The 16,535-nt window shown below is 38.1% G+C and overlaps 2 protein-coding genes across 2 annotated transcripts; both read left to right on the plus strand.

The window, feature by feature from the left end:
- Positions 1 to 1,464: 1,464 nt before the first annotated feature.
- On the plus strand, positions 1,465 to 2,313 carry LOC145937861 (uncharacterized). Its single transcript, XM_083041223.1, has one exon. It carries the CDS (start codon positions 1,465 to 1,467, stop codon positions 2,311 to 2,313), a length of 849 nt encoding a protein of 282 aa, XP_082897349.1.
- Positions 2,314 to 3,035: 722 nt separating this feature from the next.
- On the plus strand, positions 3,036 to 3,548 carry LOC145937862 (uncharacterized). The gene has a single exon (XM_083041224.1). It carries the CDS (start codon positions 3,036 to 3,038, stop codon positions 3,546 to 3,548), a length of 513 nt encoding a protein of 170 aa, XP_082897350.1.
- Positions 3,549 to 16,535: the final 12,987 nt, after the last annotated feature.

The raw sequence follows: 16,535 nt of genomic DNA on the forward strand, positions 1-16,535 counted from the left end.
GCGGGCATTTACTCGAGTATGCGCGATATTATCGCGTGTGTGAATCACGCTGCTAAATCTGTCGATTCGCATATCGTTTGGGATTTCGTCATCTTCATGGGAGGTAAAGTTTTCATGAAACTTGACTGCGAAGAAAAAAATTGTAGTATGACGCATTATGTAAATTTTTCCGACAAACTTCGCCGCATACTCGGCTTTGATATACACATCAAGCGTAGAGATCTTGTTCAACTCGATAGTGAGCTCGCTGTACCTTCTCTGCTGCCCACGTGGTTTTATAATGAAATCGGTATCAAAATGCACAATAACAGCGAAAAGTTCGTTAAAATTGAAAGTAGTTCCGTTAAACTCGACGTTTTACCATCATGGGTTTATGATGAAGAGTTGCATTCTCTGCTATTTTACGAGCTCACGCACTCGCGTATGTTAATAGGTGACGAACCAGGTAGTTTGTCGCGAGGTATTCCCGACAAGCTCTTTGTCTATTGCGACATTTGCGAACCTTATATTACCGGCGATGTACAATCTCCCCTTCTTCGAATAGTCGCGCTCGACTCGCGAAATGATTACGCGTTCGCATCAACTCAGATAAGACATTTCTCGCCCGCTCAATACATCACGTTGCGTCAAACGTGTTTCCGTACGATCGAAATAGATATAAGAGATCAGCTGGGTCAAAGTATACCATTCGAATTCGGGACTCTGACGGTGACATTGCACTTTAGACGTATCGATTAGATATCGTAAGAATACTCGGTGTGACGGAGAAAACGGCAAAGGGAAAAGAAAAGAAAAGAAAATGTGTTCGTTCTTTCTCTGCTGATGGATTATTATTCGACGTATTACGACGAATTACAGAACGGAGGAGCTCGCGGAGATGGAATTCCACGAGTTTTCGCCGGATCACCCTATCAACGCGGGCACGGTATCGGGAGTTTTCTCGGAGGCTTATTCAGACACGTGCTGCCTTATCTAGGTACTGCTGCGCGGGCAGTGGGTAAAGAGGCTTTACGCGCGAGCGTTAATATAATCGATGATGTAGAAAACAATACACCGTTCAAGGTAGCGGCCAAACATCGTTTTAAAGAATCGCATAACAATCTCAAAAGACAGGCTAAAGAAAAAATAACTCGCCTCATGAAAGGTTCGGAATATAAATCGGAATATAAGCGAAAATATACGTAGCTCATTTCCCTTTTGCCGGGCTTGATATGCGCATCGTTAAATGCCGTCGCTCGAATAAGAAAAGTTTATCGAAAATCAAGGCAAAAAAGAAGACGAAATCATCAAAGAATAAGAGGAAGAAAACCCGTACGAGGGTAAAAAGACAGCACAACTGCGAAACGACGTAAAATTGGCAAAAAACGTACCGTATCTGATATATTTTCTTTAACAACGCTATTTTAATTCACACACCTTGAACCACGACGAAGACAACAACGACGAAATAATTGTCAGTGAAGTATGTCTTTTCTTCACACGCATTCAAACGAGTGTTTAAAGAGCGAACTTGATCTCTTTTCTTTACCGCCTACGCAGACTAGTATCGAGAGCTCGCAATGGATTCATTACAAACCCGTGACTTCTCTCTCGGACGATTCACCGATAGAATTCGTCCCTGGTCACGGCGAAGAATATCTAGATCTCACGCATACCCTGCTGAGTCTTCGCGTGCGTGCAAAATCGGGCGACGATTCAACGGCTCGAGCTCCAGGAACAACCGACGCAGCCGCAGAGACCATCGTAGGACCCGTAAATCATTTACTTCATTCTATCTTCAATCAGGTCGACGTGTATTTCAATCAAAAGCTCGTGTCGCCTCCAAATAACGCTTATCGCGCGTACATCGAGGCATTGTTAAATTATTCTTCACCCGCAAAAACTTCTCATCTAACTTCATGTCTATGGGACGCGGACACACCGGGTTGCATGGACGAATCGCTGGAATCGAAAGGCAATACCGCTCTCGTGAGACGCGCCCATTACATTCGCAACGGGCGAGCGATAAATCTTATAGGACATCTGCATTGCGACGTTTTCAATCAAAACAAATTCTTAATTAACGGCGTGGAAGTAAGATTAAGACTCGTCCGCTCGAAAGATTTATTTTGTCTCATGGAAAGCAACAGCATGTCGAAAATACATATTCTCGATGCCAGTTTGCTAGTGAGAAGAGCGAAACTAAGTGCCGGAGTGTTACTTGCACATGCTAGAATGCTGAGTAAAGTTACGGCTAAATATCCGCTTACGAGAGTCGAGGTTAAAACATGTACGATTCACAGCGGTGTGTGTTGTGGGGGAATCATTAGATAACGTAATATTCGGACAACTGCCGAAACGAATAATAGTCGGTTTCGTTAATAACAAAGCATTTAATGGAGATAGAAAATTAAATCCGTTTAATTTTAAAAATTACAGCATAAATTTCTTCTCTCTGTACGTCGACGGTACACAAATTTTCCTAGTAAATCGTTACAGCCGATTTTCTCGCCGGAAGAATCGCTTTACGTATCGACGTAAGGGAAACGGGCATCCATTTCTTGAACTTCTATAATTAGAGGGAATATGGGGGAATTCTATAAGTAGAGATGATTATTCCAAGGGACACACTCTTTTTGCTTTTGATCTCACACCTGATTTGTCCGCTAATTGCTCTGATCATTGGAATCTCGTGAGACACGGTAGTTTACGATTAGAGGTACGTTTCGAAAAGGCGCTCACCGAGACAATTAACTGTATTGTTTACGCAGAATTTGATAATGTAATAGAAATCGACTCGTCTCGTCAAGTCATTGTCGATTTTTCCGGTTAAATTTTTTATCACGGTATGCCTCTCGTTGCAACATATTCTATTAAACATTTTTACGTATTTTTCTTATCCCCCTCCTCCACTTTCATTCGCCGATGCGTTTCACGAGAAAAGAACTTATAATGTAACGAAAAGAAATATCAGTTTCCTTCGAGACGCTCTCGTCGACGGTTCGTGAAAAGCTTAAACCTCGCCAACAAAAACGTATAAGTTTTTTCTTCGCAATATGGATATAGTCATCGACATACAAGGCTTCCGCGATGCGAGCGAGAAGTTTCTTCCCAAGGAAGTCGCGGTTGTCGCGATTAACGCGTCGATCGTCGACCACTGGATTATGATGCCGCCGCATCCGTTCACTGAATTACCCGAAAAAGTAAGACGACAAAACTGCTGGCTCACACGAAATTATCATGGGATCGAATGGTTTGATGGCGAGGCTAATCCAAAATATTTTACATTGCATTTACGTGAAATTATAAGGCACACGCGTCACATTTACGTTAGAGGCAGTGAAAAAGCACATTACTTGCGAAATCTACTTTCCAGAGAGATATATAATTTGGAAGGTATCTCTCCAGCATTCAAAAATCTAATGTTAGAGGGAGAGTGCGGACAATATTGCGCTCATCACGGAATTCGAAAAATCTTTCATTGCGCGTTACATAACGCTTACAAATTGAAACGTTGGCTACTCGATCAAAATAATAGCGGCAGCAGCGATACTCTCAGCGTAAATTAACCCGATACTTGTAGTTCCCCCGAAAATTATCAATTGAGTGACAGCGACGACGACGTCAGCTACGAAAGCGTGAAAACCAGCTGCGACAAGGATTACTCTGCAGCGTAAATGGCAATCCCGTTCTAATTCATAATATTAAAACTCAAACGGATAATGTATTAGAGATAAAAAAATTGTCGTGAGCCGAGCAGACGATTGAAAAAGAAGAAGTAAAAGAAGAAAGTCTTGCGAAGCTCAAATCGACGAACGAAAACGTTACAGAGGGAGAAATAAAAGACGAAGTTATTCAAATAATACCAGGATCCACGCGTTCGTCTTTGTACCAAAAAAATTAATTCTTGCGAAATTCTACAAGCATTGCGCCATATCGATGCCAAGCATGTGGGTGTCTATCCCTCCGACAGAGTTCCGAGGGTGTGGACGAAGTCGACGGCTATCGTCGCTAATACAGACGATCATAATCGACCTGGAGAACATTGGGTCGTCTTTTTCCTCGATGAACACGCAACAGGCACCTACTTCGACAGCTATGGAATACCACCCCTGGAGCCCGGATTTCTCCTTCGTCTTCGACGAAACTCCATCATCCACCGATGGAACACTCGACAACTACAAGGATTTTTTTCACAAACTTGCGGACAATTTAACTGTGTATTTCTATATTATGTCGGTTACGATCTTAATCAGTTTCTTACTCTTTTTATCGAAAATTGTGAACACAACGACCGATTAGTCGTAAATTTATTCCGCAAAATTTTTCTCCGCTAAAATAAGAAACATGTCATCGTAGTTGTTAACTGATATTCTGTAATTTTAATAACATACTCCTATGTATCACTTTTAACCTTATGTATTTGTAATAAGTATATTGACTTTTGTAAAATCACCATGAATAAATGTCTTTTTTTAAATTTAAATTATCCAGTATTTTCTTTCCACTCTTTCCCTTTTTTCTTTTAACAGTGAAACACTCTCATAAAGCTCTATTGTAATCTTCAACCGTGCGATAATTTTGTTATTTCTTTCATCACGCCGTCACCGACCTTTGTTTCTATTGTTTAACTTTTAAGTGCTTCATTATCACTAATAATAATATCGCTACCAGATATGAGGTGTGACCCTGTCTTATCTAATCGAAAACCAGCGGGGAGTCCTGACTTATCCGACCAAAAACCGGCGTCAGTGACCGAGTGGTGGGGGGACGACGTCAGTGACCGTGTGGTGGGGGGACGACGTCAGTGACCGAGTGGTGGGGGGTCGGCGCCAGTGGTGGGGGTTTGTTTTGACCCGCTATACCTGACATAGTACTACTGCGGATCGCTCGTGTAGGTGTACACACCTCTGACGATGGAAATTGAACTGGCTGGCTTACGATCTCCCTTGTAACGAATCATTTACATAGGAAGACGGATAGGACGGATCGCTGATCGTGTCAACCATTATTCGTCGTGGCACGTGAAATCGATTATAGGAAGCTGCAATGTTCGTTATCGGCTGATATGCATCATTCAAGAGGATATAATTTTCCGAAAATGCGGACTACGATGGTGTTTGCTTTGCTGTGTCGCGAATAAATGCATATTGTAATATCAAAACATCATCAAGCGCGCCATTTAATGATCGCGTAGTTAAAAAACTAGTAGCGATTCCGGAAATTAGAATAAATTTTTGATATTATGTATATTTTTCGGAGATTTATGATACATACACGTTACAGAATTTCACACTTTACATATTATATATGTTTAAATATTATTTAAATTTCACTTACTATGTCATATAAATTGAAGATATATTGCAATAACATTGCATTTGTCGATAGATGCAGAGAAATATAGAAAAATCGAGGTAAAAGAAGTATACGTGAATAGAATCAATAAAAAGTTAATCAATAAAAATTAAAAGTAAAATCTTCAAGGTGGCAAAAATGAGGAACAAGTTATTTTGAATATAATTTTTTGTTAAAAAAATAATACTAGTTAAAACGCAACTTTACACAGATCTATAAAAAGTATAGCTAATAATGGCAAGAAAGAGTAATCTTTCTTTCAAGTATCTTGCGTATTAACCGCGAATTAAAAGAGAAAGGAAAGAAAAGGGAGAGAAAGAAGAGAGAAAGAAGATTTCTTTTGTTCTTTGTATAAATTATAAACATGACAAAGATATTGTCTCCTTCGCGCATTATTTTTTTAAAAAGAAGTCAATGAATGTATTGTAGTTATTGCAACTTGCACGGTTTTTTTTATTCTTCTTTTGTTAGCACTCACAGGAAACTAACTATTACGTAACAAGCTACGATTATGGACAAAAACAAAAGGAAACTGTAACTAAGCAATGCATATGGTTAACGAGCTTTTATCGATCCCCAACGTATGTGTGTTTTTAATTATTATAAAACTATTTACTATTGATCATATATAAAATAAGTCGTCTTTTCACGATTCATATTTAAAATGTATCAAAGTTTACAAAATCTGTTAAAGAAAATATTTGCATAAATTAACAATTTATTTTTATTTTATATATATATTATACATATCTCCCCCCTTCTCTCCCTCACTCTTTCTCACTGAGCATTTATGAGTTGAAAAGCACATGAAAAACATTTATACTCAAATTTATTTGTCTGTTAAATTAATTATTTTTATTAATTAATCACTTACCAGCAGAGATCTAATGATTTCGGTATGTTAGCCTTGTATTAACAATGAGAAGAAACAAAGTTTACGATATTTAAGAGAATAGCACTCCGGGTTGGTACAGCACGGGCGGCTGACGACTGACTGCTGTGGAGTTTGAAAGCTCGCGATTCTCTCAGGGCGACCTCCAGGTGTACCACCACGTGCTTGCGAATGAACGTGTCCTGGCGCCCTCGCGATATGACGTACTTTGACCTAAAAAGAAATTGGGCTCGAAAATTTTGTAATCGACTCTCGTTGTGTGTATTCATTAAATCATAAGCCTTTTCCAATTTGCTCCCTTCGTTCCAGGAAGATTATCAAATTCTCACTCTACGTAGCTTCCATTTTTTTCGCATTTGTCCTTAATTAGCAATAGTCTGAAATATTATTTACAGAAATATATACTGTAGAGAGAGTAGATTATTAGATATATACTCGTCAAAAAAATTATCGCAACACGTAATTAATATCAAAATTTAGCATAAATTCAAATAAGCGTATCTCCGCGAAAAATTGTCGTATTAAAAAAATTTTTTTTTGGTTTTAAAGGGTGAAGTCTCTACTTTAAGGAACTTTCGTTCGATTTTTATTTATTCTCTCCCCCTTTCTCCATCCCTTTAAAAGGAGGGACATGTTTTTTTTTCAAAAAATTACATAGTTTGACAAATTCTACGGAGTGTACTAAATTTTTTTCACAAATATTATCATAACTATCGTAAAAACTTTTCTCTACAAATTAAAAAAAAATTGAATACCGTACGATATTTTTTCGCGAAGTTACAGCATAGCAAAGTTATCTATGTATTTTTGCCTATGTATTCAATTACCGCCAACATTAACATTATCCGATGGGCACAACGGGGAAGTTGCTGGTCAGATTTTGCCCATTGTGTGTGTGTGTGTGTGTGTGTGTGTGTGTTGAGGCAGGGATATATGTTCGTATTTAAAATTGTGTATTTCTGTCTCGTCTTCGGATGACCTTTTATGGGAAGATGGCTGCATGATTTTGAAAGACAACCAACCAATTTCCAGCAATTGGAAGCAGTCCTACATCAAATATGGTTCGAAATTCTGCAAACCACAATTAGAGCCTGCATTAATATGCGTAAGCGCCTGCAAGAGGTCATTCGAAGACGAGGCAGAAATATACAATTTTAAATACGAACACATATATCCCTGCCCCAACACACACACACACACAGGCGCGCGCGCGCGCACACACACACACACGATGGGCAAAATCCGACCAGCAATCTCCCCGTAGTGCCTATCGGGTAATGCTAATGTTGGCGGTAATTAAATATATAGGCAAAAATGCATAGGTAACTTTAATATGCTGTAACTTCGCGAAAAAAAATCGTACGGTATTCAATTTTTTTTTAATTTGTAGAGAGAAGTCTATATTTTACGATAGTTATGATGATATTTGCGAAAAAAATTTAATACACTCCGTAGAGTTCGTCAAACTATGCAATTTTTTGAAAAAAAACACGTCCCCTTTTAAAGGGATGGAGAAAGGGGGAGAGAATAAAATCAAAATCGAACAAAAGTTCCTTAAAGTAGAGACTTCACCCATTAAAACAAAAAAAAAAATTTTTGAAATACGACAATTTTTCGCAGAGATACGCTTATTTGAATTTATGCTAAATTTTGATATTAATTACGTGTTGCGATAATTTTTTTGATTAATTGTTAAAACGATAGTCTGCAACTACTGTTGAACTGAACAACTTTTAAATGCAGTCATCAAAAGGCTTTTTAATCCTTATTCAAATTATTCGTTGACTACATTCATAGCAATTTACACTACATATATATATTTTTTTTAAAATTAATATATATTATATATATATATATTTAAAAGAGAATAATGCACCTTAAAATGAAGAAAATATATCTGTATCATAGATATGGATATTTTTTCATAAAATCTTTATATCTCGTTACTAATAAAATTTTATTTACGTTAATGTATGCTTATGTGCACCGGTAAAACTCTTCTATGTCTCATAATTATACTTTAAAATGTAATATGAATGACAAGCGTCCTACTTCAATAAGTATACACAGCTTTTGCCAAAATATTAAAAAAGTTTTACACTTTGCATTTCTTTCTCTTTCTGTCTCTCTCTCCTTCTCGATAATATTGGAATCAAGGTCATCTCTAATCCACAATCATTATTTTACTTTTATATTCCACTTATGCATTCGATTTTACGTCGACACTGTTTTAATAAGGCATTATGTTATTTTATCCCTTGACATACTTGTACTAGGAAAAAAAGTTATTCAAAATTTTTATCATTTTGTGATTATTTATATTATACTTTTATTTTATTCAATTATATAGATGTGTGTACGTATTTCTCTTCTGTTATTTATATTATTAAAAAAATTATTCATATTTATTTGTTTAATAAATATTATATTATATAAAAATTTATTATTACAAATTTAAAAGGATAGTGTTGCGGATCAGAGAGAGAAAGAGTGGGAGGGAGAGAGAGAGAGAGAGAGAGAGAGAGAGAGAGAGAGAGAGAGAGAGAGAGAGAGAGAGAGAGAGAGAGAGAGAGAGAGAGAGAGAGAGAGAGAGAGAGAGAGAGAGAGAGAGAGAGGTGAAAATTGCATCGTGTTGCGCCTTGCGGTAAGCGCGTAGCGCCTCGCGATAATCAGCGCAATCAAATTTGGCGACGACTCGCGCTATACGCTGGTGCGCCAATCGCATGCCAACGCCCCCCCCCCCCCCGCTTACTCATGCCACAGCGCGCATTTCGCGCGAAAGGTATCGCCGCCGTTCGAACGTTCACGGGTAACCGTCCCGTGAACAAAATAAACGTGACAACAAACAGTTTTGTCCTCCGACTTTCGAGAGGATTCTATATCTTTGTGTAATAAAATCACAAGTACGGTGTTTTTATTTTGAAATCTTCTCGAAGGTCGGTGGGATAGTGGAACGAACCGTTCGTCCGGCGCCCTATCGAGCTCTCGTCTTGTCGACTTCCATGCGCACAGACCGAGAATTTACACAATCATTCGCACTTTCTTTGCCTACCGACTCCTTCGAGATATAGCACTTCCTGCATCTTTCGCAAGTTCTGTCGCGAAAGAAGTGCATCGCACATGCACTTAGTGCATACTGTACATTTGTAAATATAGCACCACTTTGTTCGTTGAAAACTTTTCTTCTCTCCTTTTTTGTGCTGTGTTCCGTTCACTCGTCGCTCATCTCGTCCGCGCCTGCACCTCGCTTCGCGTAGTTCGCACAGATAGAAATATTGTTTTTTCCTTTTTTTTTAACCTTATTACTAATTGTTAAATATTTATATCTGAACTATAATGAACTATATTTCACATTATTCTACAGCCGGGATTTACATCTGGAATTTTTCTCCTGAGTAAGTTTTCCTCGTGATGGAACATTGCGGGACGAGGAGGACGCCGTTCACTTTGAAAGGTGTTTGTGACGAAAGAAATCAGCGCGCGTCTTTCAGAATTTAACAAGATTCAGAGAGTATGGTGGACTATTCTTGACGGAGTGAGAAAATACGTATATACCGAGCGCTCTCCAAAATGTGACAGAAATCATTATTATTATTTTTTTCTTTTTTCTGCTGAAAAGTTCTCTCTCTAAAAAGTTTCTTCTGAAATGAAAAGTTTTTTTTTCTCACAATGATTTTTAGAATTACAAACTTCTATCGTCTCACAAACAAAGATCAAAGTTGTGATTTCATATATCATCACTCACGTCATTTTTTTCCTTATTTAAATACATAGCGTTTGGTGAAAGTATGTAATAATCCAATTTATATTATTTTAAGAATTAATACTTTTCATAATTGAATATTATTATATAGTCATAGTCATAGTCATATTTATTCAGCTTCCCCTAGAGGTTTGCCTAGAAGCTTTTTAGGGAAGCTCCAAAACCCCTTACATCCTCCTCTCTTCCTTTATCATATAATACTTTCACACAGAATATCATAGCCATTATCCTCATTCTCGTTCTTCCCCGCTCCACCTCCTTCCTTCTCCCATTTCTCCTGTTCCTCTCTTTTCACCTCCAACCTCTCCTTGCCTGGTCTTGTCTCCTCTTCTGCGTCCCTTCCTTTCCCTCCTTCCATTGCATCTCTCATCTACACAGAAACTTCTTCGGACAAACACACACATAAATACATCATTCCCCTGTATCCTTTTTTTTTTGGCGCTGTGGAAACCTCATGGTACCACTCGCCCCCGGGTAGGGACGAGGGTTATGTGGGACTCCTTGTCCCCCATCACCGACCCACGTATGGATCGGCGGTGGGGTCCAAGACCTACCGCACTAAAACCACAGCGGGTACCTACGCTGGCGCTTACGGGGATGACAAGGACTTGCCAAAGCATTACTTCTTGCCATCCTCTGGATTCCCCTGTATCCTAGCCTTAGGCGACTTTACAATTATTCTACTTCACCCTTCCCTACCCCCCTTTCCAGTCTTCCTTCCCTTTTCCCCCTTCCTTTTCCCATGCCCTCTTACCCTTAAAACCTCCCCCCTTTCTCCTCTTCACTCTTTTAACCTTCTGCTTCCTCCGATTCCGCTCTTACTCCTCTCCTCCGTTTTGTCCTCTCTCTCTCCCCTCCACCCTCCGCTGCACTGCTTCATCCCTGTCATCTTCCGTCCGCTCTCTTCCAATTCTTCCTCTGTCTTCTTCTTCTCTCCCCCCTCTTCCGTCCTCTTCTCACATTTCTCTTCTTTTATCCGTTCTCCGCTTCCCTCACCTCCTGTCTTCTCCGCTCTCCGACTCATTCTTTTTACACTCCTTCCTCTCTTTCTTCCTTCCTCTTCCAATCTCTCCTCCCCTTCCACGTTCTTCCTCCATAACCTCTCCATCATCTCCAGTCCCTCTAGCCTTTTCTCCACTCTTCCTCTCCCTTCCTCCCCCTCAGTCTCTCTCTCCGACTTCCTCTCCATCACCTTCAGCATCTTCTCCATTATCACTCTCATCTCCTTTGTCTCTCTCACTCCCTCTTTCATCCATTCCATCTTCCGACTTTCTCTCTCTCCAACACCGTATCCTCTCTTCTACCGTCTCTTAACTTTTCTTCAGACCTCTTCCTTTTTTCCATTTCCGGCTCTATCAGCGTCCCTTCTTCTCAATCTCCATTATCTCTCACTTTCCACCCGCTCTCTAACCTTCTTCCAATCTTCCAAAACATTTGTCAGCTGGGTCGCTATCGACCCTGCACGTGTCGATCATACCGGTGGCGCCCTCTTTCCACTTCCACTCCTGTATCCACCTTCCTTCGCCGTCTCCATCTGAACCGCTCGAACTCTCTACTTGCCGCAACCTCCGTGGCGCCCTCTCCATCTACCCTTTCTCTCACTTAAACCTCTCCTCACTGTCCAGCGCCCTCTCTCTCATCTCCTCTGCCACGTCACGTCTCCTCGTCCTTTCTTCCCGTTGCTTTATATTATTCCACCTTCCATAAAATCCTTTCTACTTCGTTCTCACGCTCACCATCACCATCAACTCCTCCTGTATTCCTCTATCCGCCTCTTATTTCCTTCTCCTCCATCTCACCCAACAAACCACTTTTTTCACGTTCCAACACGGAGCATTACTTTCCGCCTGTCACTACCTCCGCGGCCATCTCGAATATTATAATATTATATTATATAAGTTAAAACGAATATTAATTTACAGCAATGATTACAGGTTTTCAAATAACGTCACATAAGAGTGAATATAATAAACTATAATACTATTTGCAAAAGTGAAAATAAATATATAATTTTAATATCGTCATCATTTATATTTTTACAAATAAATAACTCATAATTCTTTCAGATTGTTAAAAGAAATATATAATAAAATAAACCGTGGCTATATTTGGAATTGATTTTTTCTTTGTTTGAAAAACATATGTACCCTCCAAATATTTTCAGAGAGAGAGAGAGAGAGAGGGAGAGAAAGAGAGAGAGAGAGAGAGAGAGAGAGAGAGAGAGAGAGAGAGAGAGAGAGAGATTGATTGATATTTATTAGCTTTCTCAGCTATTTGTAAAATACAAGTCTATTTTACATTAATTACAATATACTCCTTTAACTCTCGCTTAAACGCTTCCAGTTCTTCGATTCGTCTTATTTCAGCTGGTAGGGCATTGTACATTTTCACTCCCTCATAAAACATACTTTTCTGTGCACTCGTTGTTCTACGAAACTGTACTACAATGTCCCCAGCTTGCCGTGTCTGTCTTTCATTCTCTTTTCCCACTATTGTTAACTTATTTCTTAATTGATCCGGTAACATTCTTTAAAATCTTAAAGATAAATATACACACATTATAATTCAGCCTCTGTCTTATGGACATAAACTGCAGCGCTTGCAGCATACTCTCCACTTTGGTATATCTATCACATTGCAATATGACCCTCATGGCCCGGTTTTGCGCTTTTTGCAATTCATTCAGTTGTGTTTCTCCCATATCAATTAACAGCGTCGCACAATATTCAAAGTGAGGCGCTATGATTGACTTATATATAATACATCTAGTGTATGCCGATATGTAGTTACCTATTCTATTTAAAAAACTCACTTTTTTCCCTATTTTCTTTAGCATATAATCACAGTGGTCCTTAAATCTTAACCTATCGTCAATAATTATGCCTAGATATCTCATTCTTTCCACACGCTCTATCTCCGTTCCATCCAAACATTTCAGTGTAATGTTACTTCTCAGTTCTTTTCTTATACTTCGAACTATCATATATTTCGTTTTCCCTGCGTTCATTTTTAACTTATTTGTATTCATCCATCTTTCCACTGTAACAAATGCCATATTCATTTTTCTTTCTAATTCCGCACTACTCTCTCCAGTCACATACACTAGCGTATCGTCTGCAAACATATTTATATTACATCCCTCCGGACAGACTTTAATTATATCGTTTATATATATTATAAATAACAAAGGTCCTAATACAGATCCCTGTGGTACTCCATATTCTGTGGCCAATAATGTAGACCATTCATCGTTAAATCGTACCTGCTGTGTTCTATTCTTTAAATATGATCTTAACCATTCTAAAGCTGTTCCTCTAATTCCGTATTGATATAATTTCTCTAACAGTCTTTCTCTATCTATCGTTTCAAATGCTCGCTTGAGATCCATGAAAATTACCCCCACCATTTTTGCCTCAGTAACTACCAGTTTCCATTCGTCAATGACGGTTTGAATCGCTGTTTCACACGAATACTGTTTTCTAAAACCTGACTGATGTTCTGTTATAATACAGTTATCTTCTAAATACGCCTCAATTTGCTTTTTAACTACTAATTCTAATACTTTCTCGAATATTGGTAACATATTAATAGGCCTAAATTCACTTGCTTTTCTGGCTTTTTCTATTTTTGGAATCGGTATTATCGTAGACGTTTTCCAACCTTCTGGACAGCAACCTTCCCTCAAAGAGTTATTTATTATATCAATAAATTCCTCTTTTATTACATAAAATACTGCTTTAAGTATATCACTAGTTAATCCCTCCTCCGTGCCTTTCTTTTTTGGTAGTTCCATAACAATTTTTTGTAAATGCTCTATTCTAATCATCTCAAAATTTTCCATTATTCCCTCGCTTTCAATAACAAAAATAATTCTTTTACCTGGACTTCCTAACTTATCTCTTATAGATTTTACTATGTTCTCAATACTCTGTATATAATATAAATTAAATTTATTAGCTATATTGCACCCTTCAGTATTATCTATTTCAAAATCTATATTCTCTATTTTTTTTGTACCCGTTGGTTCGCCCCTTATTATTTCTTTTAAGGTTTTCCACATAGATGTCGGATTTCCCTTGTTATGATTTATCATATTTTCATAGTATTCTTTTTTCTTTGTCCTGATTAGTTTAACCACTGCATTTCTTTCGATTTTAAACTGTGACCAATTTTCATCCGTGTCATCATACAACGCTTTACTGTACGCATCCCTTTTAGCCGCTGCTTATTTCATCCGAAAATCACTTTTTCCCTTCCCATATTTTCGGAATTCTAAATTTTTTTCTAGGTGCTGTAGCATCCAACGCATCTACTATATTATCGACAAGTTTCTTCGCTCTCACACTGACATTCATATCTTGGCTTTTTCCTAATTTATTTTCCACTAATTTAATAAATTCATCTACATTAAACTCTTTAAAATTCCTAGCACTAAATTCTCTGTATTTATTATCAATTTTATTCGCATTAAGATCAACTTTTAACCACGCATGGTCCGTTATTTTAGGTTCATGAATTACTTGCACTTCTATTTTATTATTAGCGTAAATTAAATCTATAATTGTCTTGCTATCTTTCGTAATTCTCGTCGGTTTATTTACATATTGTTTCATGCCTAAGCTCAACATTGTCGTTTGTAACTTCTTTGTATAAAACGAGTCCAACATAATATCTATATTAAAGTCTCCTATTACTATACATTCTCCCCGTATTATTAATTCTTCTATTATATCCTCCAGAAATCTCATGAACTCACCATGCGATGAACTCGGTGAATGATATATTACTTATCACTCCTTTATACAATTTATCTTTCACCTCAATCGCAGCACACCAACAATTCGCTTCTAACTTTTTTACTAATACTATCTCATATTTAATATCGTCCCTTACATATAAAAGAACCCCTCCTGTATTTCTGTTTTCAGCATCACATCTAATCATACTATACCCCGGTACGTTCACTTCACAGTCTTCAATTTCAGCAGTCACTCTGGTTTCTGATAACGCTATGAACGCAGGATTCATTTTCTTCATAATCTGATGCTGTATCTCGTCTTTATACTATATACAAATGCGCCATCAAACTTTGCGCATTTGTATATAGTATTAATTCCGTTTCCTTCTGTAGTTGCTATTTATCTTCCTCCCATCCGGCCCTCCTCTTCTCCTCCTGTATCGCCCTCTTGAAAGTCGGACATTCCGGATCAAGTGCGCCATGCTCATCATTTATTTTCAAATTGTATGTTTGAATCTTAAACATACAATTTATACATCTTTTCTTTGTCGCTGTACATTCACTCACCTTGTGATTTCCTGCACATTTGTGACATGTTTCATTACGCGTACAATTCTTTGCAATATGATAATAACCCCAGCATTTAAAACATCTTTTAATGTTAATGTGATTGAATGCAGGACACTTTCTCCATCCTACATTCAGTTTCCCCTTTCTCAACATTACTTCATAAGTCTCTTCATCTGCTTCAATTATTACGATACCATCTTTTCCTCTTCTTCCGGACTGATCTTTCTCATTTATTTTCTCTTTAACTATTCTCTTCACTATTCGCATATGAATTCCTTCATTTTTCGCGTCAATTTTGTTCTGCTTCTTAATTGTACCTATTAAATCATCATCATTCAACTCCATTTCTTCCTCGCCAATATTGACAATTTTTATCTTAGGTTTCATCCGCGGTGACTCAGTAACGTTAAAATTCTCGCCCAGCTTGGCTTGTACTGTCGCCTTAGCTTTTCCATTTCTTCTCCAGTCTCACAGCCGAGAATCACTGTTCCCTTACTTCCTTTTTTTAACTTCGTTATTCCCATAGCCATATTCTTGATATCTACCTTTTCTTTTATCAGTTTTTTAGTTGCTTCACTCTCCTGTTGCACCTTGGGTTTGACAATTATAATATTTTCTTTTTTCTTCTCTTTAACTGCTTCACTATAACATCTTTGAGCTCCTCCTGCCAGTCCACCCGCTCCTCCTTGTATAATTCTTCTCAAGTCTTCCAGTTCTTGTTTAATATACTTCCAAATTCTTCTCGAACTATTTCCTTAACCATCATTTTAATTTCCTTCTTACATGCTGTTTCGTCTTTTATTTCTTTCACAGTTTTTACAAGCCAATCTATTTTTACGTCAATACTCGATGATCCACTCGCTCCTGATATTCTATTTCCATTGCTTGATGTCATAAACGAACCCGTAGATCCTGTAGATCCTTGTCTTTCCCTGCTGCTCCCCGCTGCTGTCGGTGCCTTCTTCATATCTGCTTCACTTTCAATTGTAAATTTCTTAAATGGGCCAGGACACGACACCAGTTCGCGATTTCTATCATAAATTTTATGTTTACTTGCACATCCTGAATGGTAAAACAGCTTAACACAAGACTTGCATGCAACAACCTGATTTTTTATTGCCTTCTTACATGCCGAGCATCGATACTCGTCATATTCATCGTTCATATCGATAATTACCGGCTGAAGCTGTTAATATCAGCTTAGGCGGTCAATTACCTTTGTCCAAATTCACACG

Source organism: Prenolepis imparis, unplaced genomic scaffold, assembly GCF_030444845.1.
Source record: "Prenolepis imparis isolate NDT839.2.m4 unplaced genomic scaffold, iyPreImpa1.0 SCAF_6, whole genome shotgun sequence".
NCBI lineage: Eukaryota > Metazoa > Arthropoda > Insecta > Hymenoptera > Formicidae > Prenolepis > Prenolepis imparis.